The sequence below is a fragment of the Nyctibius grandis genome, chromosome 11 (assembly GCF_013368605.1).
Source record: "Nyctibius grandis isolate bNycGra1 chromosome 11, bNycGra1.pri, whole genome shotgun sequence".
Taxonomy (NCBI): Eukaryota; Metazoa; Chordata; class Aves; order Nyctibiiformes; family Nyctibiidae; genus Nyctibius; species Nyctibius grandis.
This window is the reverse complement of record NC_090668.1, coordinates 27,149,852-27,174,597: the sequence shown is the minus strand read 5'-3', so window position 1 is coordinate 27,174,597 and position 24,746 is coordinate 27,149,852. Positions and strand designations below refer to the sequence as shown.

Below are 24,746 nucleotides of genomic sequence, written 5' to 3'. Positions count from 1 at the left end.
CCCCGCCCCCGGGCGGTGCCTGCGCGACACTGCGCATGCGCATGCCTCCCCCCATCGCCCCCCCCCCCCCGGCCCGGGGCGAGGCCCCGCCACGGCCCCCCCGGGACCCCCCGCCTCCCCCGGCCCCCCCCGGGACCCCCGGCTCCCCCCCCGCCAGGCTCAGCCGCAGCCGCATCCGTGCCGGTAGAAGGTGTTTATTCACGGGGGCCGGAAAAGCCCCCCCCAGCCCCCCGCCTCAGGCCTTGGCCTCCGTCATGGCCTCCATCATCCGGGCGCTGTTGGTGATGGCCGTGGTCAGGAAGATGAACCTGCAGCCTGCGGGAGAGGCGCTGGCAGTGCCCCCCCGCCCGCCCACCGGCAGGGCCCCGGGCACCGGCACCGCCGCAGCCCCCCCGCAGGCAGCACCCCCCGCCCCGCCGCGGCTCCCACCTCTCTCCCTGCCCAGGAACCGCAGCGCCGCGATCTCGGAGAAGGTGCAGCCGCCCAGGAACACGGCGAGGACGACGCGCTGGGCCTCCCCGGCGGGACCGTCCTCCCCGGCGCTGTCTGGACGGGGCAGAGCGCTGTGGGACACGCCAGCCCCCGGCCCTCCCGCCCCCGGCCCGGCGCTACCTGACACAGCAAACTCGTTGCCGTTGAGCAGCCGCACGACCTCCTCCAGGCCCAGCCAGCCCCGGCGCTCCAGCACCTGCGGCACAGGCTGGGGGTCAGGCTCCGGCCTGGCGCTGGGCACAGCTCAGCCCTGGCCCCGGGTGGAGGGACCCCCACCGGACCCCCCGGGAGGAGACCTGGGCTCGAGGGGATGCGTGTGGTGCTGCCCAGCAGCCTCACCTGCTCAATGATCTTGCAGCTCAGGGGGATGTAGGCCCCGCTGAAGACGTAAGCCATGTCCCGAGGCATCTTCAGGTCGTACTCCCCGTCCACCCGCGGGATCTGCAGAGACAGGCCACGCTCGGGGCGCAGGACGGGATGGAACCCCCTGCACCACACCCGGACCGAGCCGCAGAGCAGCCCCCCAGCACCAGGCAGCTGCACGCAGCCACCACCGCTCCTGCAGCGAGCCCCAGCCCCTGCACGGCCAGAGTGTGACCCCCGGCCCCGGGGAGAAGCCCCCCTCACTGCCCAGAGCGGCCGCAGCAGCTCTGGCCCCATGCGGTGCGTGTCTCTGGGGGTGCTGAGCCTGGAGAGCCGGGCACAGGCACAGACCAACCCTGGCAGTGTGGCAGGCCGGCAGCCCCACCAGGACGTACCAACCCCAGCTTCTTGCTTATGGCTCGAAAATTGCTCTTCCTGGCCAAAGAGTTAAACGCGTCTGTGATCTTCCCTGGAAAACAAGACAAGGAGAAACAGCCCCTGGGTTAAGCACAGCCACCGGCTAGGCAGGGGGATGCGCAGAGCTCCTGGCTCGAGCAGGGAACCGGGACGTGCCCTGTGCCTGCAGCGCCCGCGTTCACCCCGTGCTTCCAGCCAGTTGGGAGGCAGCAGCTCCCCGGGGCCGTGCGGGGCAGCCCGGGCTCCCCGGGGCCGTGCGGGGCAGCGGGCTGGCTCTCACCGGCGGCGCGGTCCGTCACCAGCCGGCTGACTTTGCTCTCCACAGCCGTCAGGGTCTCTCCGGCCGCCTGCTCGGTCAGCAGCCCGATGCGCTTGAGGTTGTGGAAGGTCAGCAAGTGCTCAGGCCCGTAGCTCTGGGGAGGGGGCAGCCAGGTCAGCGTGGAGCCCCGGCTGCGAGCGCGGGAGGGCGGCAGGGTGCCACCCCCACGGGGGGCTGCTCAGAGCACCCCAGCAGGCAAAGGGCAGGGGTGGGCAGAGCTCGGGGGTCGCGGGGAGCCCTGTCCAACGCGCCCTCTGCTCTGCCGCCAGCCCCCGCCGCTCACCTGCAGGTACTGGGTTTTCAGGGAGCGGTAATCTTTGGGGACGAGGCCTGTGGGGAGCACCGGGGTGAGCCCCGTGCGAGGCTGGGGGGCCCTGGCGCCGCCCCCCCCCCGCCCAGCGCAGCCACCCACCGTTCTCGGTGATGGAGAGGAGGCACATCAGGCGCAGGCTCTCGATGGGGGACACCTGCGTGGAGCAGGCGATGAGGCGCCCGCACCCCCGTGTCCCCGCAGCCCTCGGGCTCGGCGCGGCCTCACCTGCCGGTCGATGTGCTCCTCGATGAAGCTGGTGCTCTCGCGGATGTCGAAGCCCTCCAGGAGAGCTGTGCCGGGGGAGAAGGTGTCACATCGCCCACCCCCAGGGCTCTCCCAGCTAACCGGGCCTCCCTCCCTGAGCCCCAGGGAACGGGGCAGGCCTGCCATGCTGGGCCTCCCACCCCAGCCCTCTGAGGAGGCAGCGTGGCCCCGTTTAGGGTCTCAAGGCCCACCCCAGTACAAACGGTCTGGAAGGACTGTGGTCACGCAGGGGGCACCCAGAGGTGAGGCTGCCCAGGCCAGGGGTGAGGGTTGGGGGAGCAAGGACTGGGACAGGGGGAGCAACAGCTGTGGGACAGCGAAAGCACTCACAGTGCTCAGCCTTGATCATCTCCTGGAAGTCCTGCTTGGTTTTCTTCTTCATGATGGACTCGCAGGCACCGATATCTGCACAGCCAAGAGAGATGGCCGCTGCGGAGGGGTGACAGGCTCTGTGCATGGCTCAGAGCACCTGCCCCTCCCGGGACTGTCAGGGCTTTCCCCGGGGAGCCCAGGGACCCGCTGCAGCGGCCAAGGGCCTCTCCCTCCCCGCCGTCCCGGCCCCTACGCAGGCTCAGCAGGCGATGCTCCTGCTTTAGTCCCTTCAGCTCCTGGGAGACAAAGTTCTTCATCTGCTTGATGTCCATCCCACGGCGCCGCTGTGGGAGAGAGCGTGTCCGGGGAGGTGAGGCGGCGGCGGAGGGACGGCACCGCGGGCGCCCGCACCCGGGGCGACGCTCACGTCGTACTGCGCCTGCAGGTTACGCGACTTCTGGCTCAGGAAGCCGAACACGCTGGAGAAGTGCTCGTTCCGGATCTGGCTGAAGACCTGCAGAGAGCACCGCAGCAGTCGGTGCTGGGCACCCGCCCCCTGCTCCGCTGGGCCAGCACGGCGCCTGGCCAGCTGCTGTCCTGGCACCGCAGCCCCCGGCACCGCAGCCCCCCGAGCTGACGCTCGCCAGCAGACTGAACAGCAGCGAGAGGAGGTGGTGTCTGTGCCAGGGGGGGTCAGTGCCCCCAGATACCGACTGGCCGGCACGGCACGGCCCTGCACGCAGGGACTCTGCCAACTACACAGCCCGAGCCGTGCCTGCACACCGCATTTCTCCAGGCTCCGTACCCCGACCCATCCCAACCCGCACCCCCAGGCCCAGCAGCGCCCGGCCGCTCCCTGCTCAGGCTCAGTGGGGGGAATGCCCCCACCTGGGCACGCCAAGGACTCACTTTGTCCTGGGCATTGAGCAGCACCTTGATGCTCTTGTCAGAGGAGGTGACGTCTGGCCCAAAATCCACGCTGCCTGCAGAGAAGGGTGAAGAGCTGCTTTGCCCCAGCAACGGCGACAACCCCGTGTGTGCCGGCCCCGCTGCGGAAGGCAGCAGGACAGGCGATGCCCACCCAGCCGCTCGGTCAGACCAGGGGCCATCCTCGTGGGCAGCACCCCGCACCAGGACTGCCCTGGGGTCCTGGGGTCTGACGACGCCGGGCGCAAACCCCGGGGACCCTCCCTGCATGGGTGCAGAGCCCCGCGCCGCCCCGGCGACCTACCGCACTTGATGCGGAAGGTGTCGTCCACCAGCCCCTCGTACACCACCTGGGAGCACAGCGCCGTCACGTAGTCTGTGTCTGCAACGAGAGCCGCTGCCCTCCCTGCCCTCCTGCTCCTCCCTGCCCGCCGCAGCCCGTCAGCCTCTCCCTGCCCCACTTGCCCTCAGATTTTCCTCCGGGCGAGCTGCCGGCCCGAACTGCCCCCGCCCGCCGCCCCCCGCGCTCCAGCCTACCTCTGTCCATAAGGAAGACGTTGCCAATCTCAGGCTTCCTGCCCTGGCCGTCGCCCTCGCTCTCCTCCTCCAGGTCCTGCCACAGCTCGTAGCTCATCTGTGGGGGCAGAGTGTGCCAGGGCATGGGGGAGCAGCCCGGGCTGGCTCCCCCCACACTGGCAGCCTGCCCCAGCGCCAGCCCCCCAGGTGCCAGCCAGGACATTGGCCAAGGCATCCCATGGGACCGGCCAGCTGCAGTGGGCCTGGGGCTGGGCACAAACGCGTCCCCCTCCGCGGCACGGGGTGCTCCGCGCTCCCCCTGCCCAGCCCCAGCACGCACAGCGCAGGCTGGGAGATGTGGGACCCCCAGAGCCACCCGGGAAGAGGCGTGGTGCCACCTCCACGGCGACACGGACACCACGGGGCTGGTGGGGTTTGATTCCCCGCGAGCCGCAGCCCTCGCAGGGACCGCAGAAGCTTCCCTCTTCTGTCGGCACGGGCCGTACCTTGGCACTCCTGCCGATCCCGTAGGCCCCGCCGAAAGGCCCGTACAGGGAGTTCAGCAGCTGCAGGGCTCGAGCCACGGAGTTGAGCCAGCGGTGATCACCCTCCTGCTGGGAGCAAGTCTGGGGGTAAACGGCTGCCATGTCGGGGACCACGGAGGCGGCTGGGGGATGGAGCAGGCCCGGGGCTTGGTGATTCCAGCAGGAACAACCAGGATGCCCCAAAGCTGTTGGGGGGCAGCAGAGGGGCCAGCCCAGGGGGCTGCATGGGGAGGAGGGGAGGCATCACAGCCCCTCAGAGCAGCCACCCCTGGCAAAAGCCACCCCAGGACAGCAGACAAGGGCCTGCAGCGAGGGCTGAGCGGCACGTCACACGTCAGCTCGCGGAACAAAGCTCTTCTGTCCCCAGCCCGAGGGAGGAGCGAGGGGAAGGCCCCCACGCCGCAGGGCAGCGTCCCGGCAGCAGCGACCCACTGACCAAGAAGTAGTCGCGGAAGAACTCGGGCAGCTCCATGCTGATGATGTCTTCGTCCAGGGGGAGCAGGTAGAAGGACCATTCATCGCAGGTGACGTCTGAGTTTGGGACAGGGAAGGGCAAGGGTCACCCAGCCCTCGGCAGAAACAGCCCCGCAAACGGGGGTGGGGAGCAGAGAGAGGGGCCTCTCCCCGGGGATTCATGGCAGGACCCTCCCTCCTCCCACCTGCTGTCCCTGCCCACGCCCCGGTCCCTGCCCACACCCCGTCCCTGCCAGCACAGGGATCCCAGCACTGGGATTCAACTGGGATTCTGCGGCGTCAGAGCTACTGTGACCAGCCCTCGGGGTGGGGAAGGGGCAGGCACCGCAGCCCCACTCACCCCCAAAGACTCCCTCTTCCTCCAGCACCATCTCACAAGCATAAAACTGGAAGAGAAGGAGAGACCCTCAGGGCCCAGCCAGGCTCCACGCGTGCGGGCAAAGATCTGGTGGTGAAGGGGACCAGCTTGTTCCCCAGCATCACAACATTTGGGTTTAAATAAATGTTTCGGGGTTAGAAATGAAGAACTGTCGGTGTCCGTAGGAGGGGTGGAAGGCAGAAAGGCCGGGCAGGCACTGAGCGAGGGGGTAACGGGCAGCAGAGCACGGTCAGACTGACCTTTTGGGGGCTGAAGATAATCTTGTACTTCCTGCTCCTCCCCGACATCTTGTCAGCGTTGACAATATCTGCGGACAAAGAACGTGCAGACCCCGCAGAGGCTGCCCACCCCCCCGAACACACGGCTCCTGCCACGGGGTGAGGGCCAGGGTCCCACATCCCACAGGGCCTGAAACACCTCAGGCAGAAAGAAAAACCCGGGCACGGGGCCCGTCTGCCGAGGCTGCGGCCTCGCCGAAAGCCCTTCTCGAGCCCACTTGATCCCGGCAGCCCGGAGCACCGACCCTCAGCCCCAGCCCCAGCGCGGGGCAGCGGCGTCACCCACCGACAGCGGGCACCTGCCAACGGCCCCCCGCCGCGGGCACTCACCGGCGATGTACCTCATCGTCCTGACCCGCGGGCGCACGAGGAAGCAGAACCTGCGGTCGCAGCGGGGAGTCAGAGGCCCCCAGTGCCCGGCCCTTCCCCGGCCCCTTCCCGTCCGGTCCCACAGAGCCAAACCCCGAGCTGGAAGAGGCACCTGCCCCCCCCCGCCCCCCGCGAACCCCCTGGCCTGGCTGAGGGCCGGGCAGGCAGCCCCGGTGCTGCGGTGGGGACTCACTGGTCGCTGGTGCTGAGGGCCGGCCGGCTCTCCACCTTGTACAGCTTGTCCACCTCGTGCTGCTGCGGGGAGAGGCCGGGGCATGAGCGGGGACAGTGCGGGCAGCGGGGGCTGCACGGCAGCACGGGCAGGGGGCAGCCGCCCGCCCCGGCCCCGCGGTACCTTCAGGATGGAGACGCTGGCGATGCGGTCCAGGGGGCTCATCAGGTCGGCCTCGATGAACAGGTCCTTCTTCCCGGGGAGCTGCGGGCGGGCGCGGCGTGGGGCCGGCGACCACCGGCCACCCGCCGGGGCCGACCTCCACCGCCCCGGGGGCTGCTCCCGGGACCGAGCCCCCACTACTGCCGGTAGCGGACCCCTCCGGGGCCGACACCCCCCCCGCGCCCGCCCGGGGCCGACCCCGATCGCGGCCCCTTCCCAACCCCCGCCCCCGGTGCGGGATCCCGCCGGGACGCGGACCCGGCCTCCCACCCGGGCCGACCCCGGCCCCCCCGGACGCCGCCCGGCCCGGACCTGCTCCAGCAGGTAGATGAGCTGGTCCCGCGCCAGCCGCTTCAGGATGCCGAAGTCGGGCGCCTCGGGCGCGTCGCGGCGGCCGGCGAACGCCATGGCGGGGCGGCGGAGGGGGGCGGCGCGGCGCCCGGAACGCCCGAGCGCTGCCGCGGCCCCGGCGGAACCCCGCGGCGGAAGCACCCGGCGGAAGTGCCCGGCGCCATGGCAACGCGGGGAGGCGGGACACAGCTCTGCGCACGTTTATTGGCCGCCGCGCCCCGCCCGCGGTTCCCGGTGCAGGGGCCCGGCCCGGCGGTCACGGCCCCGGCGGTGCCGGTCCCGGGGCCACGCCGCGCTCCTCGAAGAGCCGCTGCAGCGCCGCCTCCAGCGGCGGGCTCGTCCCGCGCAGCCCGGCCACCACCTGCGCCGCCCACCGGAAGTACTCCTGCACGCGCTCCGGCGACCACCCTGCGGGGACACGCGCGGGGCGCGTCACGTCCGGCCGCCGCCACCTTCCCCCGGAGCCCCCCAGCGCCCCCTGCCGGGCCGGAGGCCCGCTCCGCCGGCACCGCGGCCCCTCCGCCGGGCCGGGCTCGGGGCGACCCCGGTGGGGACCGAGGTCCCGGCCCGGTGCGGGCGGTACCTGCCGGGGTGCAGCGGTTCAGGTCGCGCAGGTTGTGCAGCTTGTCCGCCAGCTTCACCAGCCGGGCCCGGGCGCTGCTGCCCGGCGCCCGCTCGATCTGCAGCCGCTTGCGCTCCGCCGCGGGCAGCCCCTTGTCGTCCGTCACCTCCGCCACGACGCGCCGCACCTCCGCCCCGAACCGCGCCTCGATCTCCGCCAGCGTCGTGTCCGTGTCCTCCACCGTGTCGTGCAGGAGGGCGGCCTGGGGCGGGAGGGGACGGTGGGGGGGACCGCGGCCGGGCTCCTGCGGCGGCAGGGGGCGGGCGGGGCGCGGGCCGTTACCTGCAGCACCACCGTGTCGGTCACACCGGCCTCCTGCGCCAGGATCCTGGCTACGGCTGCGAGAGAGCGGAGCGGTGGGAGGGGGCAGCGCCGGGCCAGGGCAGCGGGTGGGCACGGGGCAGCGAGGGGTCCCCTGGGACCCGCCCGCGGCACGAGGGACCCACCGGCACGTCCTGCGAGGTGACAGCCGTGCGCGGGGGCGGGTAGGGGGGTCCCAGGGGCCGGCAGCCGCGGGTCGGGGCGTGCTGGGGGAACGGGGGCCCTTGGGCCAGGCAGGGCAGCAGCTCCCGTGGGGAGCGGGGGGGGAGCCGAGCAGGGGAGGGCAGGGGCCGGGGGGCTGTATCCCGGGGACGGGCAGTGCCCGGGGGCTCAGATCGCCGTCGGGCAGCAGGGAGAGGGAGGCCCGGCTCTCTCCGGGGGCCGGGAAGGAGGGCAGGGGCCGAGGCAGCGCGGGGGGTGGGTGTGTGTGTGTCTCCCGGGGGCTCCTTCCCGGGGGCGGGCGGCGCTGCGGGGCAGGAGGGGGGTTCCGGGGGTCCCCCGGCGGCGCACGGTGCCCCGGGAGCGGGACGCGGGTGCCGGCGGGGCTGCGCACCGATGGGGTGGTTGATGAAGGGGGTGCCCTCGGGGTCCTTCCGCCGCTGCCCCTTGTGCTTCCCGGCCGCGAAGTCCGCCGCCTCCAGCAGCGCCGCCGCCTCGGAGCCCATGGCCGGCGCGGCGGAAGCAGCGGGGCGGAGGCGGGTCCCGTCCAGCCGTTTATTGCGTGTCGGGCCCCGGCCCGCCCCGGCCCCGCGGCAGCCGGTACAGCAGCGAGCCGTCGGGGGCGCGCACCTCGCGCCCGGCGGCCGGTCCCGATCCCGATCCCGATCCCGATCCTGGTCCCGGTGCCGTTGCGGCGCTCAGCGCCCTCTCGTCCTGCCGCAGGCGGCGGCGCGGCGGGGGGCAGCCCCGGCCCCGCAGCACCCGCCGCACCACGTCGGGGCTGACGCCGAAGCCCTGGGCGAGTCGCTCCGGCGGCCACTCCTCGGGCAGCTCCTGCCGCAGGAACCTGCGGGCACGGCCCGGTCACCGGGGCTCGGTCCCCCGGGGCACGGCCCTGCCCGCCCCGGCCCCGCCGCTCACCGCATCTGCTCCATCGCCTGCCAGGTCAGGGCGCGCTCGGGGGCTCCGCGCCCCCCGCCCAGCTCCCGCCGCAGCCGCTGCAGCCGCGCCGCCGCCCGCCGCCGCCGGGCCCTGCGGGGAGAGACGTGAGCGCGCCGCTCTGCCCCCCCGGCCCGGCCCCGCACGGCCCCGCACCTCTCGGCCTCCTCCAGCGCCGGCTCCGGCGGCTCCGCGTCCCCGGGCCCCGCCGCCGCCGCCCGCCGCGGGGTCCCGGCGAGGAGCGCGGCCGCCCGCACCCCGCGCCGCAACAGCGCCGCCATGACCGGCACCGGGCGGGGCCGGCGGCGGGGCGGCCCCGGCGGGGGAGGCGCGGGGGCCCGGCGGGGATGCCCGGGACGGCCGCCCCGGGGGTTCCGGCCCCGGGCAGGTGGTCGGGGGGCTCGGGGCCGGGAGTGCCCGCGGCGGGCGGGGCGGGGGGAGCTCGGTGCGGCTGGGTAAGGAGCCCGAAAGAAAACTCCATAAGCGCAGAGCGTTATTAAGCAGCAGGCATCCTTTATTGCAGCACTGGGGATTGTCCCCCCCGAGTGCTTCGCCGATTTTGCAGATTTTCAGAGATTCTATACCATAAAGTCATGATTCCCAAGAACGCATTTGCATAGTCATGAGATTTCCCGGAACTCATTAATATACGTAAATGTCCGTTCCGCGTGCGCAGTCCTTTTCTCTGGTGGTCGTCAGGGGTCTTCAGATGAAGGCCGGTAGTCTTCCTCACTGTGTTCGCCGACTGACCCCTGCTTCTGCGCAAACTCAGTCCACGGATCACGTAGGCCATGTAGGCTGTGTCCTTTGAGGCAGCTGTTGCAGCTCCCTGATCTTTAGGTTTCTGTGCCTCTGTTTTCCCAAGGCCAAGTTGTCTGAAGTGAAATACAGCCATCCTCATTAGAAACTATCTTTTCAAGGCCCACTCGCCTGAAGTGAGATATACCCACCTAAATTAAAAAAAGGCTCCCCTTTGCTTATTTATAGAACTAGGTTAGTCGAATGTCTGAGGTATTTACAACATCCTCCTTGTTCTTGGGGCCCCCAACCGTTTCAACCCGTGCTGGGCCCAGACCCCGGTCAGGGTGTGCAGCAACTCCAGGGCAGCCCTCCCCGCTCCAGCACCCGTGGGCGCCCACGCCCCCTCTGCCACGTTACCTGTGCTTTTCATGCCGCAGGTGTGCAAGGCGCTGGCACGGCGCGGGGCACGCGTGTGCAGCACTTGGGCGGTGCAGGAGACAGAGAGCTCCTGGACGGCAGTGCAGCTGGAGGTGTCGTCGCCTGTGGCCTTCACCGTGCTGGCTGGGGACGCCGGGTAACAGCTGCCTGTGTGGAAGGACAGCCTGCCATCTTCACCTGGAAGAGCACGGGCAGGCGTGGGCGGCAGGCAGACACCGGCAGCTCTGCGCGTCAGCAGCCCACTGCCCTCCGTGATGGTGCTCAGCCCTGCGGTACCCTGGGGGCCCCCCCTCTGCCCCCGCTCCTCCCTGCCCCTGAGGCTGCGAGTGGCCAAAGCCGCGGGCAGGGGAGCGAGGAGGGCCGGCGGGGCTGGGTGAAGGCGTGGGTGTTGCTCTGTGGGCAGCAGTGTGGTGGGAGCGAGGCCTGGGGAGGGGCTGGGGGCCACGCTGCGTCACCAAGTGTCTCCTCCATCCTTCCCACAGCTATCCCGTGGCCATCCTATCGATCTGCTGCGCTTCTGGCCCAGCCCTCAAGTACTTCTGGGCTTCTCACGCTCCCCCATCCCAGCACACCAACCCTTGGTCCTAGGAAACCACCCACCTTCTTCCTTGCCCCTGCAAATGGGACGCTACCGGCCTCGGACAGAGACTTTGTGCGGTCACCAGAGAAGAGCGCAGGGTCCCCTCCGCAGGGTCTGAGCACCCCAGGGCCTCTGAGCTCCATCCAGCCCACCCTCTCCTCCACCCCAGCAAGCCCAGGAACACCCGCAGCTCCCGGCTGTCTGCCCGTGGCTCCAGCTCGCTGCCTTGAGCCTCCCCGATGCAGACGCTTGGAGCCAAAGGAAGGTAATGTGTACTCACAGCCGTCAGCCTTGCTTTCGGCACCAGGGAGCTGCTCGCCTCTCTCCTGCAGCCCCTTGAGTTCGGTGCAGGGCTGGGGAGCCCCCGCCATCCCCGCTGCCTGGTCACGCAGCCAGCGCCTGTCGTGTGCCCGCAGCCCCCGCCGCACCTTGTGCTGCTTACAGAAGGTGATGCTCTGGCCTCGAATGCAGAAGCTGCCCGCGGCGGCAGGATCAGAGCCCGGGCCGGCTGGCAGCAGGGACTTGGTGCTGGGGTTGTGTACGAACTGCTGTCCCAAAGGCTGGACTGGACCTCCCAGGAGCGAGCAGGGGACGGGCGTCACTAAGTGGTGGGTGTCCTGGCCCCCGAGCGCATCCCAGAGACACTGCAGCTGGAAGGAGAGCAAGCAGCGGTGCCTTAGCTGGGGAGGCCTCAAACGGGAAGGAAAATCTTCTCCAGCCGCCGACAGGCGCTCGCCGAAGCGTTGCCCCAGCCGCCCTCCCAGATCCAAATCGTCCCGGGGGTGACGGCAGCTGCCTGCCCGGTCTGCCTGCAGCCCTGCTGAGGCTCCTGTCCTCTGCCCGTAACGCCGGGCTGAGCTGGAGCAGGTTTGTGGGCAGACAGGCCAGAGCGCGCTGGGAGGACTCAGCAACGAAGGGCCTGACCCACCCCCAGATAATCCGTCACTGCTGACCAAATTATCCAGATTTTGGGCAGAGTTTGGGTTTCAGGCTCCGTTCTGCTTTGTCTGGTAGAGCAAAAGGCAGCTACCGTCAGTCCTTACGGATCAAATCCCATCTTACTCTTCTTCTGTTAAATTAAATGGGCTCTTCCCAATTCCTTGCATGGTACTAGAGGACTCCCAGGTCCTGAATAATCCCTGCAGCTCTGGTGCTTTGTGTTTGTCAGCACCCTGAGGTGTGTCACCCCTCCAGTGCCCAAAAGGCAATATCGTGGTGGTCTGTTCTCTGGGGATCTTCTGGGGAAGGGCGCGAGGGGCTCTGCGCAGCCCACTGGAAAGGGACGAAGTAACTGGATGAAAACCCACGGACCCAGATGCTACGTTGGGTCTCGTTTAACCGAGCCACACCGAGATGCCCAGTGCCCGTGTTCTCTCCCCACGATCCCCCCCCGAGTGGCTCTCTCCCGTGCTGGCCCCGCGGGACGGACCTGGGCAGCCTGCGGCGTGGCGGTGTAGGGTCCCCAGGTGTCGGCTGGACTGGCGGGCGCGGGGAGCAGCTGGCAGAGCTGGTCTGCGATGCCCAGGCGCCGGATCAGGTTCTCGCGCCGCAGAAGAGCATTCACTCGTCTCCTCTCCTCATCTTCCACGATATCCTGGGGTTGCATAGAGTCGTACTGCTGTACCTGAGGAGAGAAACACCGGAGTCCAGCAAAGCTGAAGCTGTGGAACTGCGCAAGAGAGACAAAGCCACAGACTGCTCCGAGCCCTAAGGAGAATTACAGACTGCGGGGTGGAGCGGGACGAAGATCCCAGTGGGAGCCACAACAGGGAAGGGACAACGCTGGCGCTTGCAAGTACCTCCCAGCTCAAGCTGTCAGCTCTCCGTGCGTCGGGACGGGGAGCCCAGCCTCGTCATTCTGTCCCTTGGGAGACACCCAGTGGCCCAGCACCGTTCCCAGAGCCACGCCACTGCCTTTGAGGCCCCACGGACAAGTAGTGACAAGAGCGAGGTACCTTTCTGTCCCGTGTCCTGGTGCTTCTATAGGTGAGGTGGGCTGTGGTTTTATTACGGAGCTGGGATTTGTCCCCTGATGACTCTCCCTGCAGGTCTTCTTTCTTCTCCCTTTTCTTCTTCCTGGTAAAAGCCTCCAACTTTTCTTTTTCCAGGCGAATTTTCTCCAGTTGCTGCCTGCCATGGAACAGTAGCCTTAGTCACTGGTTCAGTACGAGCCGGAACAGCAAAAGGCTATTATGAATCCTTCAATCCGGGGACATTTTACTGCAGTCACAAGCTCTGTAGTGAACAGACCATAGCAGAAGTGTGCCAAGAAATGGGCCAGGAGAGCTTTCAAAAGAGACTCTCCCTGCTGTAAGAAACGCCCCAGAATTAGGCTGTGCCTGCCAGAAGGGTGGAGGACACTTGTGACATGGTGCCTCCAGAGTCCCAAAGTCAGGGGATATTACATTTGCCTCTCAAGGGTACACACGAAGGGACATGGCAGCAGCACATGTGGCCTCCTTCCCTGCCAGCTCTCACCAGCTTGCTGACGCCTGGGTGGCTCCCGAGAAGGGGTCAGAGCAGGCGGTCTCTGCGCCTGCGAGGGGTGGGTTTTCCGCGGGAGCAGCGTACCTGGCATGCTGCTCTCGTGCTTTGGACGCCGCCGTCTCCTGGAAGAGGGAGCTGCTCTGCTTGAAGAAGGGCTCGTACTTCTCTGTTCCACGCGCCGGGTAAATGCGCCGGTAGTCGCCCAGGTGCGAGTCCTCGTACTTCTGTGCCTCGGAGAGCCGGGCAGCCTGGGTGCTCTCCGACTCCTCGCGCCTGCAAAGCGGGAGAAAGCCCAGGCAGGGAGCTGTGACCCGAGGCTCCGCGTGCTGTCCTGGCTGAGGGACAGGGGCCTCGCTAGCTCCTTCCCCTTCTGTCCCCTTTCGGGAGCCTGTTTCACATGGGTGCGCTGCTGGGAACCAACACAACCCGCGCTGCTTCCTCCTCTACCTGTGGCTGGGGAAGCATCACCACATCTCTGCCTCGTGTCCCAGGCTCACACCCTGCCCCTCAGCCAACTCACCCAGTCACAGCAGTTCAGTTACAATGTGCCTTTGAAGGCCTGTCTGCCTCCCTGCGCGCTGCTGGGAGCTTTCCTCGCCAGCAGGGAGCTCGGAGCAGCCAAGGCCGCAGGGGCGGGCAGGTACAGGGCTAACACGCTCGGTGTGTCCAGCCCGGAGTTATCTCAGGTCTCTGAACTGTGATGGGACCTGGAGGGAGTTCCTGCCTCGCCCTGCACGGCAGGAAAAGCCCGGGCAGCAGCCTCATCTAACACAGCCTCGTGAAAGGGCACGCAGACAGAGAAGGGGGGGAAACCCTCAACCCCCTGCTCTGGAGAAGGGCCCCTGGGTGCCCTTGGTCCCTGAAGCAGTCCGTCCCGCGAGCATCACTGCTGGCACGTGACAAGCAGGCGCAGCTCGGCGGGGATGGCTCTGTCCAGGGCCAAGAGCACCAGGCGCCTCAGATCTCCTGGTGCCCCAAGATGAGCCCTGGTTCTTCCCTGTGGGATGCAGATGGCTTGGTGGGTCTCTTCTCGGAGGCTAGTAGTGCCACGGCCTCTGGGAGCTTTGGCTGGGAGACAGCCAGCCTTGGTTTCATCCTGCTCCACCATGCCCCATCTTTTCTCACTGCAGCACTACGGGCAAGAGCAATACCTGGCTGCACGGAGAGTCTGGTGGGCCTGGAGGAGCCGTTCCTTCACCCGCTGTTTGTCTTCCTCCAGCACCTTCCTTCTGCTACAGGCGTGCACGTTTATCAGGTTGATGGTGTCGTAGAGAAGAGCGTCCTTCACCTCCCGGTCTAGAGGAGAGTCCGTGTTGAAGCTGGGAGAGTGGTTCACCTGCCAAAACAAGCAGCTGAGCTAACCTGGCAGCTCGCAGCTCCCAGGAAGCGCTGCCAGCAGCAGCAGCTCGCTGGGCCCGCTCTGCCCCGCCGCCCGCCCAGGTTACTGGGCTACTTGTCTTCGCAGCCCGTTTAATTCTGTGGACGAGGTGGCCCTTTTTAATCAAACGAGTTCTGTTCATCCCAGCACCCCTTGTTCTGGAGCCCTCCCGCAGACAAGCCAGCTCTTGGCTACCTGCTGCTTCCAGAGCTGCTTCACCGCAGCAGGAGGCTCCTTCCTCACCTCTAGCAGCCACGGCTTCAACTTTCTGTCTAGCAAAATATCGAAGCCCAGTATCTCAAAGCAGGCGCAGCTGGTGGTGTGGTTGGGAAAGCAGCTTTGGTAGTTGTGCTTCATGACAGGGTGAGCTGAAATGAGAGTCTTTATGACAATATCTTCAATATCTTCCCAGAGTTTCGTTGTGTTGTAGTTGTTATCCGCCATCCAGGCTTTCAGGGTGGACAGTTTCCTGTGTGGAGGACAGGAGATGGTAAGGGCTGACCTGTGACACTGCGGGTGCCCCAGGAGAGGTGGCAGTAAAGCAGTGTCCCCAGTGCAGCTCTCCTGCGGGATGTGCGCAGGGCGTTGCGGTACCTGGACAAGGCAATACCTCTTACTGCCCACCGAGTCATCCTGGACGAAGTTTTCGTGATGTTTGTTGATAGCATAGTTGGTCAAATGCATGCAGATATCATCCTGAGGGAGGAACCGCCAGAGACACTCGTTTACTCTTAACCACAGAGCGCAGATAGAAGCAGCCCCACCAGCACTGGTCTAGCCACCAGCTCAGCCCACTTCTGTCTCCTCTCTGCGGCGGTGACTTGCAGCAAGGAGTTAATCACGCTGGTGAGTCCCTCTCTAGCCAGAGTTAGGGCTGACAGAGCTCTGCCCTCCCCACACCCCTGTCCTTATCTTGGGGGAAGGCACAGGAATCAGCTCCACAAATGCCATTCCAGCTGTGGGACTCGGCAGGACAGAAGCTGCAGCAAATTTCTGCAGATTCTTCCTCTTCCTTTGTCACCCAGAGCCTCTCCAAGACACGCACGGACCAGAGGGAGGGTGGGCGTATACATACAGAGCTCTGGGGCGAGTGGACAGGTAGCCAGCAGCCCGGGGTGTCTCAGGGCAGCCCGTGACCGCAGCACAGCAATCCAACACTACAGCCCGTCTGCTGATGGGGTTTTGCGGGTCACAGACCCTGCTTGGTGGTGGGCACGGCCGTACTCCACACCTCGCTTTCCCAGTTCCCCTCCCTGCCCCTCCAAGGCTGTTCCAGCACCACCAGATAACCCCCAGGTCCCTCTTTTCCACCTGAAGCACGGGCGGGCGAGGAATGGTGCGGACTTGAGAACGCTCATAAAGGCAAGGAGCAGTAGGAGTGTTGCCCAGAAATGCTGTGGGGTCTCCATCCTCGCAGGTTTTCAACACCTGACTGGGTGAAACCCCAAGAAAACAGATCGGAATTTATTGTTGACCCAGTTTTGAGCAGAAGGTTGGACTCGAGACCTTCCAAGGTTCCTTCCAAGCCAAACAACTCCATGATTTTGTGATAATGCCAGTAAACAGCCCAAACGTGTGGCCTGGGAGTAGATCTGCCTCAGGCACTCCTGAAATTCCTCCTGCGAGGAGGAGGAGGTACAGAGAGAGGGGAGAACAGGAAAAAAAGAAAGCTGGGTCCCATGAAGCCCACCCGTCCCTGTCTTTTCAAGGTTTGGAATGCCCCTAGGACAAATTAGGAACTAACACCTACAGATACGGTGTGACTTTTCTGGAAACTTCCCTTTTTTACCAGGTTCCTGCTGCTGGGATCGTTGTACCTCATGGTGGCAAACCGGGCCAGACCCTCCTTGTAGACAAAAATCCTCAGCGGGTCACAAGACGTGACTAGCACATAGACACGCATGTCAAACTTAAAGCCATCAACAAGGAAAGGCTGTGAGAAAAAAGGCAGGAGCAAGCATGAGAGAAAGACACGCTGCTAGGGGTGCTGCCGGCTCCTCGGGCTTGGCTGCTCTGCCTTGTGCCGCTCCGTGGCACTCAGCAGCCAGGAGAAAGGCGAGCTCTCGCCGTGCCTCCGCTGCGCTGCAGCCGCCCCGGTGCCTCCCGCAGAGCCAGGAAGGTGCAGGGCGCAGGGCACGAGGAGGATGCGGGGTGCTGGAAGAGCTGGGAGGTGGCAACGCTCCGCCTGCATGTCACCAGTGTCCCCATTACCTTAGAGATGTACTGCTGGCAGATCATGCGCTCTCCGTGTGGGATCTCCTCTGGGTTACACGTCACGAAGATCCCCCTCCCTTGGCAGCTGCTCTCTGGCTTGCAGATGAATGTTCTGCTTTTCCTCGCGCGTCTGTAGGCCTGGAGATCTCCGTAGCTGTGCAAGGAAGGGGTGACTGTTACAAGCTGCAAAAAAACAGCCCCTGAACTCTCTCATGACAGTCAGGCACCCAAACTGCGGTGCTGCGGGCCAGCGCAGAGCAAACCTCTGCAGCAGAGGAACAGGACACCTACTCCTGACCTGCGTGAGTTACAAACTGCTCCTTGTGTGACCTGACAGAGCTCTCCTGGCTCCACCTTTTGCTTGCAATGCCATCTCCACCTCTAGCAGGAGGTTCCTAGGAAGCGGTCACCACTGTGCATGCAGGAGCCAGTAAGATCTTGGCTCTGCTGCCACAGAGAGAGCAGGAGGAAATAAACAAGCCCTGGCTACAAAGGAGGAGGAGGTCACAAGCGTTTGGGTCCCCCTTCACGCCAGCTCATCAGCACGCGGGCAGGAGGCCGCAGCCCGGGCGGCCCAAGCTCAGAGGCTCACGAGCTGAGCACACCTATCACCCTACACGGCTGATCGGGAGCAGCTCTGAAGGGTCAGGCCCACGTGCCAATTAGCTATTTTGCTGTAGATGGAGAAGCACCGCCTCTCTAGTTGGCACCACGTTTAGGGAAAGAGAGAGGCAAACAGGACAAATCCCCCAAAACAGTGCCAGTCCGAGGCCAGGAAATGCAGCCTGGAAGGAAGGACGAGAGAAGTGGGTCCGTGTCCTCCAGGAATGGGAAGACCGAGAGGACCCGTGGCAAGAGCCACCCTAATTTCATACCCCCGTTCTCATCTGCGTTAATGCACATCACTCACTCAGCTGGCAGGCACCAAGTGCGGGGGAATATGTTGTACTCCTTGGGGAAGAGCCTGAGCATGCGGTTGAGGTTGCGAGCCAACAGGTCCTTCCGGCAGATCTCTATCATGCCTGGGAAATGGTTGATTTTCTGAAAGAGAAAAACCCGAATCAGCAAAGGAACAGCAGGGATCCTCCTCGAGACCGGAGGAACGCCTGCACGCGGAGAAACCGGCCCGCAGAACAGGAGCCGGGCCTGCGGCTGGCCTTGAACCTCTGCTGAGGGACAAGATTACAGCACAGCTGCTTTATCTGAACGTCACCGGTGTGATTTATCTGCTCGTTCCATCTCAGCCCTGAAGCTCTCCCTCTCCAGAACACCACAGCGTCAGGAAGGGAGCCCTTTGTCATCACGAACCATTTATTTCACGCTACATTAAAGGGGCTGGCGGCTTTCCAGTTCACGCTACTGGCTGCCAGAGTGTTGCTGGTGGCACCGTACCAGTGACACAACAGAAGCAAAGGCTCGTGAACTTGTACCCTCGGGAACCGACGCAGAGAAGGGGGCACGGGTGCTAGTTTGGACGCTTCTGTTTCACTCTGCAACACCTTGTCCCGCTAACAGCCCCACCTCGCCTCCCTCCTGAGCTCTTCCTGCCGGGCAGCCTTCACAGGGGGGTGTTTACCTGAAACCGCTTCATTTCCAGGACGCGCTCCAGAGACACCGAGCAGTCCGTCCAATACACCGTCCAGTCCTCGTCTTCTCCTGCTTCTTTCAGCCCGCAGCGCTGTGCCGCCCGCCGCACTGCACCAAAGCAAGCAGAGGACAAGGGGCCAGGCAGAGCATGTGAGTACCAGGGACGAGTACGAGTTTCATCTTTGAAACCAAAAGCTATTCGGCAGCAGAACACACAAGCTCTGGAGCAGGAGGTCGCTGCTGGGATGGTTCGTGTTAGTGACAGTTCTGAATTTGGCCTCTCGCAGGGGTGGGTGAGGGTTAATCCACGCCAGGAACCGTTGTGAAACAGTTCTGGTCACTGTGGTGCCTGCGCTGCCACCTCGTGCTGTGCGTCCCCAAACCGCCCGAGCACGGCCCTAGCCAAAACACGCCGCGCCCGTCCCTCTGTAAACACGGTGTTCCTGATACAGGCTGATAACACCCGTCAGATGCTGGGAGTTTGTCCTTTTAACATACTCTTCCTTGCCGCCACAAGCTATAAGACAGGAGAGGGGACCAGCTCCCCAGAGCACGTCACTGGAGAGGGGCGGCAAAGGGAGCGGTTCCAGGTAGCGATGGGAGCGGTTCCAGGGACGGATCCTGCCTGTTCCATCACCTCCGTTAGCTGAGAGCTCTCACATCATGTCCCCAAGCACAGGCACCAGTCTCGCATTGTCACTGTCCCCAACCAAACCCTTCTCGCTGGTTTTAGCAGATGCAAAGCAAACGCAGACGTGGCGGGGGGGGTCAGGGGCTTGCACTGCTGTTGCACATTTTCTGCCTCTTTAAACCCGACGGCACCTCAGCCCAAAGTGTGAGAAACTCCAGGGGTCCAAGTCGCTTGGAACCAATAAATGCACAACCCGAAAGTGGCCGTGCGGTGGCAGCTCGGCCCCAGCACCCCTCCCTGGCTGAGCGAAGGGCTCGCCGATCCAAGGGGACCCCCGGCAGCACCTCGGACTTACCGCTCTCGTACTTGCAGCTGGTCAGGTTGATGGAAGGAACGCTGGAATTGAAAGAGACGAGAGAACAGCCGCTCAGCGGGCAACTGGGGCCTGTCCCGGGCGGGGGGGAGGGGGAGAGCTGCCTCCACGCTCCACCATGCTAACGGGAGCCAGCACGGGCTCTGCCAGCCACGAGGCGCAGCGGCCCGGAGGGGTCCCGAGCACGGGGCCTGCCTCGGACACACCGCGCTGGGGGGCGTTGGGACAACTGAAGGGAGGGAGTGTTTATTTGCTGATGCAGAAAGTCCCTGGGAAACCTGTCTGGGGCTGGGGGCTGAGGGGCCCGGCTGAGCATCGCCGCCGCACTGGGGCAGGGCTGGGCCCTGGCTCCCGCGGCCCCGGGAACCGGCACGGGTCAGGCGGCGTGTGCAGCCTGTACGGGGCGGGCAGGGCCGGCCGGGCCCCGCCACCCTCCCACCGCACTCGCCTGCGCTTCCTCCGCGGCTCGGGGCGGGGGAGGCCGCCGCCGCCGTCCCCGTCCATGGCGCCCACCGCCGCGGCCGCCCCGTTCCCATGGCGACGGGCCGCGGGGGCGGGGCCACGCGGACGGCGGCCCTCCGCTGCGCAGCGCCCCCTGGCGGTCGGCGGCGGTCCCGGCGCGGAGGCCGCCCGGTGCCGGTGCCGGTGCGGAGTCAGGCCAGTCCCAGTCCCGGTGCGGGCCGCGGCCCCGGCCCCGCTCAGTCCGCCAGCAGCCGCGCCAGGTCCTCGCCGAGGCGCAGCAGCTGCGGTTCCGGCAGGAGGTGCTCGCGGATGGCGCGCAGGGCCTCGGCCTCGGTGATGTCCCGGTAGAGCGGCTCCGCCGGCAGCGGCAAGTACCCGGCCAGCTCGCACAGCGCCACGGTGAAGGCCGCGCTCGCCTTGGCGCCGAAGCTGGGCCGGCGCGCCCACAGCAGCACCCGCAGCCCCCGCCCGGCCCCGGTACCGGCCCCCTCCGGCGGGTCGCCCCGCGTGATGAAGACGTTGTAGGCCAGGCCGGTGTCCGCCAGGTGCTCCGCCGCCCGCCACACGTCCCGGGACACCGCCTCCAGGTCGGCGGGGCCGGCGGCGTAGAAGAGGAACGCGGGCGCCGGGACGCCGCGCAGGAGGAGGCCGAGGCCGCAGGGCGGGCGGAGCGGCCGGGCCGGCGCCGCCTCCACCGGCAGCGGCCGGTCCAGGTAGAAGCCGTGCAGGTGGAGGTGGTTGACGGAGGCGCAGCCGCCCAGGCTGTTGAAGCCGAGGCGGAAGCCCGGGTGGGCGCTGAGCAGCGCGGCCTCCAGCCCGGCGCGCAGCACCGGGGCCGTGAGCGCCTGCGGCAGCCCCCGCGCCGGCTCCGGCAGCAGCAGGACGTGCCCGCGCTCCAGCGGGCTCACGTTGATGGCCACCAGCAGCGGGTCGGGGGCCGCGGGGCCGCCGCCCGCCCTGCGCAGGCGGAGCAGCACCTCGCCGGGGCGGATGCGGGTGAAGTTGAAGGCGGCGGGGTCGAAGGGCTGGCGGAGGCTGCGGACGGGCTGCGGCGGGCGGCGCTCGGCGCCGCGCTGGACGTTGAGCCGCGCCAGCAGGCGCAGGGGGCCGGGCAGGACGCGGGTGGGCAGCGGCCCCAGCCGGTACCGGAAGAAGCCCCGCTCCATCCTGTCGGCCCAGCCCTCCAGCAGCGCCCGGTCGAAGCGGGAGGGCGCGGAGCCCGGCTCGTCCCCCCAGCCGGCGGCCTGCAGGACGAAGTCCTCCTCCCCGTAGACGAACTCCTCGGGGCGCGGCTCCTCGCCCGCCGCCGCCGCCATACCGGCTGCCGGTCCCGGTGGGTGCGCCGGGGGCGGGGCTGCGCGGGGGGGCGGAGCGGGGGCGGGGCGTTGCCACGGGAGCGGGTGAGTGACGGGCGAGGCGGAAGCGGCGCCATGGGGGGCTCGGGCAGCCTGCTGCCGCGCGAGGCGCTGCGCGAGTACCAGGTGCGGGGGCAGCACCGGGGGGCACCGGCACCGGCGGGGGATCGGGGGGACACCGGCACCGGCGGGGGATCGGGGGGCACCGGCACCGGGGGGATCGGGGGGCACCAGCACCGGGGGGGGAATCGAGGGGGTGGGCTCGGGGGTGTCCCGGTGCCCGGGGGAGATCGGGGGGGGGGGGCACCGGGGGAGGATCGTGAGGGGCACCGGCACCGGGGGGGGTCTGGGGGGACACCGGCACCGGGGGGATAGGGGGGGACACTGGGAGAGGATCGGGGGGGGGGTCGGGGGAGTCTTGGTGCCCGGGGAGGCTCGGAAGGGGGGCACCGGGGGAAGATCGTGAGGGGCACCGGCACCGGGGGGGGGCTCGGGGGTGTCCCGGTGCCCGGTGGTGCCCGGTGCCGGTGCCGACCTGCGCTCTCCCTGCAGGAGCTGACATTCCTGAGCAAGCAGGAGATCCTGCTGTGAGTACGGCCGCGGGGTGGGGAGCGGGCCCCGGGCCCCACGTCCCCCCGGGGCCAGCCGCTCCCCTCGGTCCCGGTGTGCCCCTGCTGCGGGGCTTCCCTTCCCCCGGGGAGGGCGGAGGTGCCAGTCCCCACCCGGGCCAGGCCCCGCCAGGGGCGAAGGTCGCGGGCCCGGCCCTGTGGAGCGGGACGCTGGCACCGGCTGCGGGCCTGGCCCGGGGGCGGCCCGTTCCCCCTGAAGCCCCAGCGCCTGGCAGGACCACCCGGGCTGGCCCTGCGGAGGGGAACGGGCCCCCCCGCTGCCCCCAGCCCGCTCACGCCACAGAGCCGCTCTTGTTCTTGCCTCTTCAAGTGCCTACAAGAGGTTCAGTGAACTGCTGCCAGCGGAGGAGCGGGGGAACGCCTGCACGGCGCGGGTTCCCAAGAGCCAGATCCTGACCCTGCCGGAGCTGCGGGTAGGGTGCCTGGCAGGGAGCAGGGCTCGCCACAGCTCCCCGGGGCCGGGCGTGCGTGGGCAGGGCCCCGGTGGGTAACCAGGGCCCTCGCCGTGCCGGTGCTGTGCCCTCACTGCACGGGGCTGCTGTCCCGGGGAGGCGCAGGACAGGCACCGTCGCACCGTGTGGGATGCACCAGCAGCAGAGTTGGGCACCCACTCGAGCACCTGGGGTTGGCACCAGCCCACGGCCGGTGCTGCCACCAGGGAGCCGGCCCGGCCCTGCCCTGAGCCGCCCCTGTGTTGGCAGGCAAACCCCTTCCAGCACCGGATCTGCCGGGTGTTCTCCACCTCGGACGACGGGGACGACAGCATGTCCTTCGAAGACTTCCTCGACATGCTGAGCGTCTTCAGCGAGTCCGCGACCTCGGACATCAAATCCCACTACGCCTTCCGCATCTTCGGTAAGGCCGGGGGCGGGCGCCGTGTCCGGGGGTCCCCGCACCTCAGGGTGGGGCAGGGATGAATCCTGGTTCATGGGGGCTGGCAGAGCACACAGGGGGACGATGGCTTTAGGAACTCGCTGTGGAACCTGCTGTGTCCTCGGGTCACCCAGGCCCTCTCCTTGCCGAGCGCAGGTGCTCGTGACTCGCTGCGGCCCTGCCAAAATATAACTTTCCTCTCCTCAAAGACTTTGATGACGATGGGACTCTGGACAGGAAGGACCTGGAGAAGCTGGTGAACTGTCTGACAGGGCAGGGCGAGGAGTCCCGGCTGAGCAACGCGGAGATGGAGCAGCTCATCCAAAACGTGAGGCCTCTCAGGCAAGGCACAGGCCGCTGAGCGGTCCCGGCCACGCAGAGCTCACCGCTCGCCTCTCCCTCCCCTCAGATCCTGGAGGAGTCCGACATCGACAAGGACGGCGCCATCAACCTCTCCGAGTTCCAGCACGTCGTCTCCCGCTCCCCCGACTTCACCAGGTACGGTGGTCTCCAGCGGCACAGCGTGCCCCGGGGGGCAGCCCGGGGCATTCGCCCGCCCCGGAGGCCGTGCTGGCGTTGGGGCAGAGCTCTCGGTTACCCCGTGCGAGGGCTCCGTGCAGCGTGGGATGCCGTTCCCTCTGCTGAGAGCCTCTCCCGTGCGGGGTAACGCCGCCTCCCCGCAGCACTGGGCGCTCGCAAACCCCATGCGTGCGATCCAGCGAGGAAGTGCAAAACCTGTCGTGTCTCTCGCAGTTCCTTCAAGATCGTCCTGTGAGAGCCCTGCAGCGCAGCAGAGCCGCTCCTCCGGCTGTTGCAGCTCTTCGTGGTCTCAGATGTTTCCTCTCCCAGCGAGCAGAGCAGCAGAGGCCCCCGCTCCCCACCACCCGGCAGTGCCTTAGGCAGGACCCCCCCCGCTCCTCTTCCGTGCCCGGCAGGCGAGATGGCGGGGGTCTGCACCCCCCTGCAGAGCTGGGCCCTGGGGTGCTGCCCTGCCCGCAGCCCCTCAGCTCTCCAGGGGGGAGTTTAATTCCTTATGCAAACCAAGGGCAGCTCTGGGGGCAAGGGCACAGAGAGGTGCCCTTGGCCGGGGGCCACGCTGCCCCGAGCACAGCCCCTCGCTGCCCTCAGTACCAATTTGTGCCTTCCACGAGCAGGCAGGGAGCTGCCTCCCCCCTGCCAGCCCCTGCCCGGCTCTCCCGTCTGCCCGGGGGCCTCCCTGCTGCAACATGGATCCATTTCTCTCAGCAATAACCCCACGTGGATCCGTTTCTCTCAGCAATAACCCAACACGGATCTGTTTCTCTCAGCAATAACCCAAATGTGGATCCGTTTCTCTCAGCAATAACCCAAATGTGGATCCGTTTCTCTCAGCAATAACCCCATGTGGATCCGTTTCTCTCAGCAATAACCCCAAGTGGATCCATTTCTCTCAGCAATAACCCAAGTGGCACCGCAGACGTGCCCTCCCGGCAGCAGAAGTGTCCCCCGCGGGGGGCACAGCCGGGCTCACCCCAGGGACGCGGGGGCTGCAGCCCTCGGCACTGACCACACTCAGGGTCCGCTCTCCTTTTCCTCCCTGCCCCTCCTCTGGCTCCAGCTCAGCAGCTGCTCTGCCCGTCCCTCTTCCTCCCCCTGCTCCTGGGAGGACACGAATAAAGGGCTCTGGTTTCACCCTCCGCTCCGTGCCGCCTTTGTCTCGCTGCGGGGAGGACGGAGGGAGCTGCTCGGGCAGCGCTGCGGGACCGGTGCCACGAGGGGTGCTGGGGACACGGCCCCTCTGCTGCCATGCCAGGGGACGGGTCCCACGTCCCGCTCAGGGACAGCCCTTTCCATGGGCCACCGCACAAAGAGCTCGGCCCTCGAGCGAGAGGCTCGGAGGGGGATCCAGGGCAGGCGCGCAGTGGCCGGGGCCCTTTGTGTCTGCTCAGCCGTCAGGCTTCGCCCTGGCCTGCCGCCAGCCACGGGCAACGGCCCTGCCTGCACCCCGGCCCTGCCAGCCCGGCCACACTCCCACCGTGCTGGCCACCCTCCTCACCGGAGCCGCTCCGTGGGGCGATGCCCAGGCTGTGGCACCGTGTGCCAGGGCTGGTGTGGTGTGTGGGGTCCGTCTCGCCCCGTGGGAGCTCCTGTGCCGGGTTATGGGGCGCCGGCGCAGCCGTTTCTCACGTCCCGGCTCCTCGCTCCCGGCGGTGCCGGCCCTTCCAGCTCGGTGCCCCGCGGTGCTGATGGTATCTGCCCACCACG

The 24,746-nt window shown here is 67.3% G+C and overlaps 5 protein-coding genes across 10 annotated transcripts; 1 reads left to right on the top strand and 4 right to left on the bottom strand.

Moving 5' to 3' along the window:
* Window positions 1-178: 178 nt before the first annotated feature.
* VPS33B (VPS33B late endosome and lysosome associated) lies at window positions 179-6,821 on the bottom strand. 6 transcript variants are annotated; one of them, XM_068409918.1, is made up of 23 exons: window positions 6,675-6,821; window positions 6,324-6,404; window positions 6,162-6,223; window positions 5,930-5,979; window positions 5,561-5,628; window positions 5,283-5,328; window positions 4,905-4,999; window positions 4,430-4,534; window positions 3,945-4,041; window positions 3,712-3,831; window positions 3,390-3,463; window positions 2,908-2,994; window positions 2,734-2,824; window positions 2,499-2,573; window positions 2,130-2,194; window positions 2,004-2,058; window positions 1,875-1,921; window positions 1,553-1,685; window positions 1,251-1,324; window positions 832-933; window positions 613-688; window positions 430-546; window positions 179-315 (listed from the first exon to the last, which is right to left on the bottom strand). In XM_068409918.1, exons 1-23 carry the CDS (start codon window positions 6,768-6,770, stop codon window positions 236-238), a joined length of 1,896 nt encoding a protein of 631 aa, XP_068266019.1. In that variant the 5' UTR covers window positions 6,771-6,821; the 3' UTR covers window positions 179-235. The 6 variants fall into 6 exon arrangements, with proteins under 6 accessions (XP_068266019.1, XP_068266023.1, XP_068266020.1 ...); XM_068409922.1 differs by having other exon boundaries at window positions 179-275; XM_068409919.1 differs by having other exon boundaries at window positions 6,162-6,220.
* Window positions 6,822-6,897: 76 nt separating this feature from the next.
* HDDC3 (HD domain containing 3) lies at window positions 6,898-8,507 on the bottom strand. Its single transcript, XM_068409923.1, has 4 exons — window positions 8,210-8,507; window positions 7,618-7,673; window positions 7,297-7,537; window positions 6,898-7,121 (listed from the first exon to the last, which is right to left on the bottom strand). Exons 1-4 carry the CDS (start codon window positions 8,319-8,321, stop codon window positions 6,970-6,972), a joined length of 561 nt encoding a protein of 186 aa, XP_068266024.1. The 5' UTR covers window positions 8,322-8,507; the 3' UTR covers window positions 6,898-6,969.
* A 65-nt stretch (window positions 8,508-8,572) lies between these two features.
* Window positions 8,573-19,687, bottom strand: TTLL13 (tubulin tyrosine ligase like 13). The gene is made up of 18 exons (XM_068409834.1): window positions 19,511-19,687; window positions 19,166-19,304; window positions 18,169-18,287; window positions 17,503-17,633; window positions 16,590-16,746; window positions 16,168-16,311; window positions 14,989-15,074; window positions 14,622-14,847; window positions 14,152-14,336; window positions 13,085-13,273; window positions 12,469-12,643; window positions 11,943-12,137; window positions 10,794-11,163; window positions 9,913-10,110; window positions 9,538-9,629; window positions 8,911-9,205; window positions 8,737-8,847; window positions 8,573-8,662 (listed from the first exon to the last, which is right to left on the bottom strand). The coding sequence occupies exons 1-17, from the start codon at window positions 19,685-19,687 to the stop codon at window positions 8,762-8,764; spliced, it is 2,964 nt and encodes a 987-aa protein (XP_068265935.1). The 3' UTR covers window positions 8,573-8,662; window positions 8,737-8,761.
* Window positions 19,688-19,837: 150 nt separating this feature from the next.
* On the bottom strand, window positions 19,838-20,965 carry GDPGP1 (GDP-D-glucose phosphorylase 1). The gene has a single exon (XM_068410335.1). The coding sequence runs from the start codon at window positions 20,959-20,961 to the stop codon at window positions 19,882-19,884; it is 1,080 nt and encodes a 359-aa protein (XP_068266436.1). The 5' UTR covers window positions 20,962-20,965; the 3' UTR covers window positions 19,838-19,881.
* A 78-nt stretch (window positions 20,966-21,043) lies between these two features.
* Window positions 21,044-24,173, top strand: CIB1 (calcium and integrin binding 1). Its single transcript, XM_068410336.1, has 7 exons — window positions 21,044-21,126; window positions 21,553-21,587; window positions 21,940-22,042; window positions 22,331-22,484; window positions 22,712-22,830; window positions 22,912-23,000; window positions 23,256-24,173. The coding sequence occupies exons 1-7, from the start codon at window positions 21,076-21,078 to the stop codon at window positions 23,275-23,277; spliced, it is 573 nt and encodes a 190-aa protein (XP_068266437.1). The 5' UTR covers window positions 21,044-21,075; the 3' UTR covers window positions 23,278-24,173.
* Window positions 24,174-24,746: the final 573 nt, after the last annotated feature.

What these genes read in the sequence shown, in the direction of transcription:
- VPS33B (XM_068409917.1), bottom strand. Translation starts at nt 6,770, where the DNA reads ATGGCGTTCGCCGGCCGCCGCGACGCGCCCGAGGCGCCCGACTTCGGC. An exon ending in GGATCGGCAGGAGTGCCAAG is followed by an intron (nt 4,042 to 4,429) that starts GTACGGCCCGTG and finishes CTGCCCCCACAG; the next exon opens with ATGAGCTACGAGCTGTGGCA. An exon ending in AGGAGCACATCGACCGGCAG is followed by an intron (nt 2,059 to 2,129) that starts GTGAGGCCGCGC and finishes TGCTCCACGCAG; the next exon opens with GTGTCCCCCATCGAGAGCCT.
- HDDC3 (XM_068409923.1), bottom strand. Translation starts at nt 8,321, where the DNA reads ATGGGCTCCGAGGCGGCGGCGCTGCTGGAGGCGGCGGACTTCGCGGCC. An exon ending in CTTCATCAACCACCCCATCG is followed by an intron (nt 7,674 to 8,209) that starts GTGCGCAGCCCC and finishes GCTCTCTCGCAG; the next exon opens with CCGTAGCCAGGATCCTGGCG. An exon ending in CCGACACGGTGGTGCTGCAG is followed by an intron (nt 7,538 to 7,617) that starts GTAACGGCCCGC and finishes CTCCCGCCCCAG; the next exon opens with GCCGCCCTCCTGCACGACAC.
- TTLL13 (XM_068409834.1), bottom strand. Translation starts at nt 19,687, where the DNA reads ATGGACGGGGACGGCGGCGGCGGCCTCCCCCGCCCCGAGCCGCGGAGG. An exon ending in CCAGGACACGGGACAGAAAG is followed by an intron (nt 12,138 to 12,468) that starts GTACCTCGCTCT and finishes TTCTCTCCTCAG; the next exon opens with GTACAGCAGTACGACTCTAT. An exon ending in CGAAAGCAAGGCTGACGGCT is followed by an intron (nt 10,111 to 10,793) that starts GTGAGTACACAT and finishes GTGCTCTTCCAG; the next exon opens with GTGAAGATGGCAGGCTGTCC.
- GDPGP1 (XM_068410335.1), bottom strand. Translation starts at nt 20,961, where the DNA reads ATGGCGGCGGCGGCGGGCGAGGAGCCGCGCCCCGAGGAGTTCGTCTAC.
- CIB1 (XM_068410336.1), top strand. Translation starts at nt 21,076, where the DNA reads ATGGGGGGCTCGGGCAGCCTGCTGCCGCGCGAGGCGCTGCGCGAGTAC. An exon ending in AGCAAGCAGGAGATCCTGCT is followed by an intron (nt 21,588 to 21,939) that starts GTGAGTACGGCC and finishes TGCCTCTTCAAG; the next exon opens with TGCCTACAAGAGGTTCAGTG. An exon ending in TGACCCTGCCGGAGCTGCGG is followed by an intron (nt 22,043 to 22,330) that starts GTAGGGTGCCTG and finishes CTGTGTTGGCAG; the next exon opens with GCAAACCCCTTCCAGCACCG.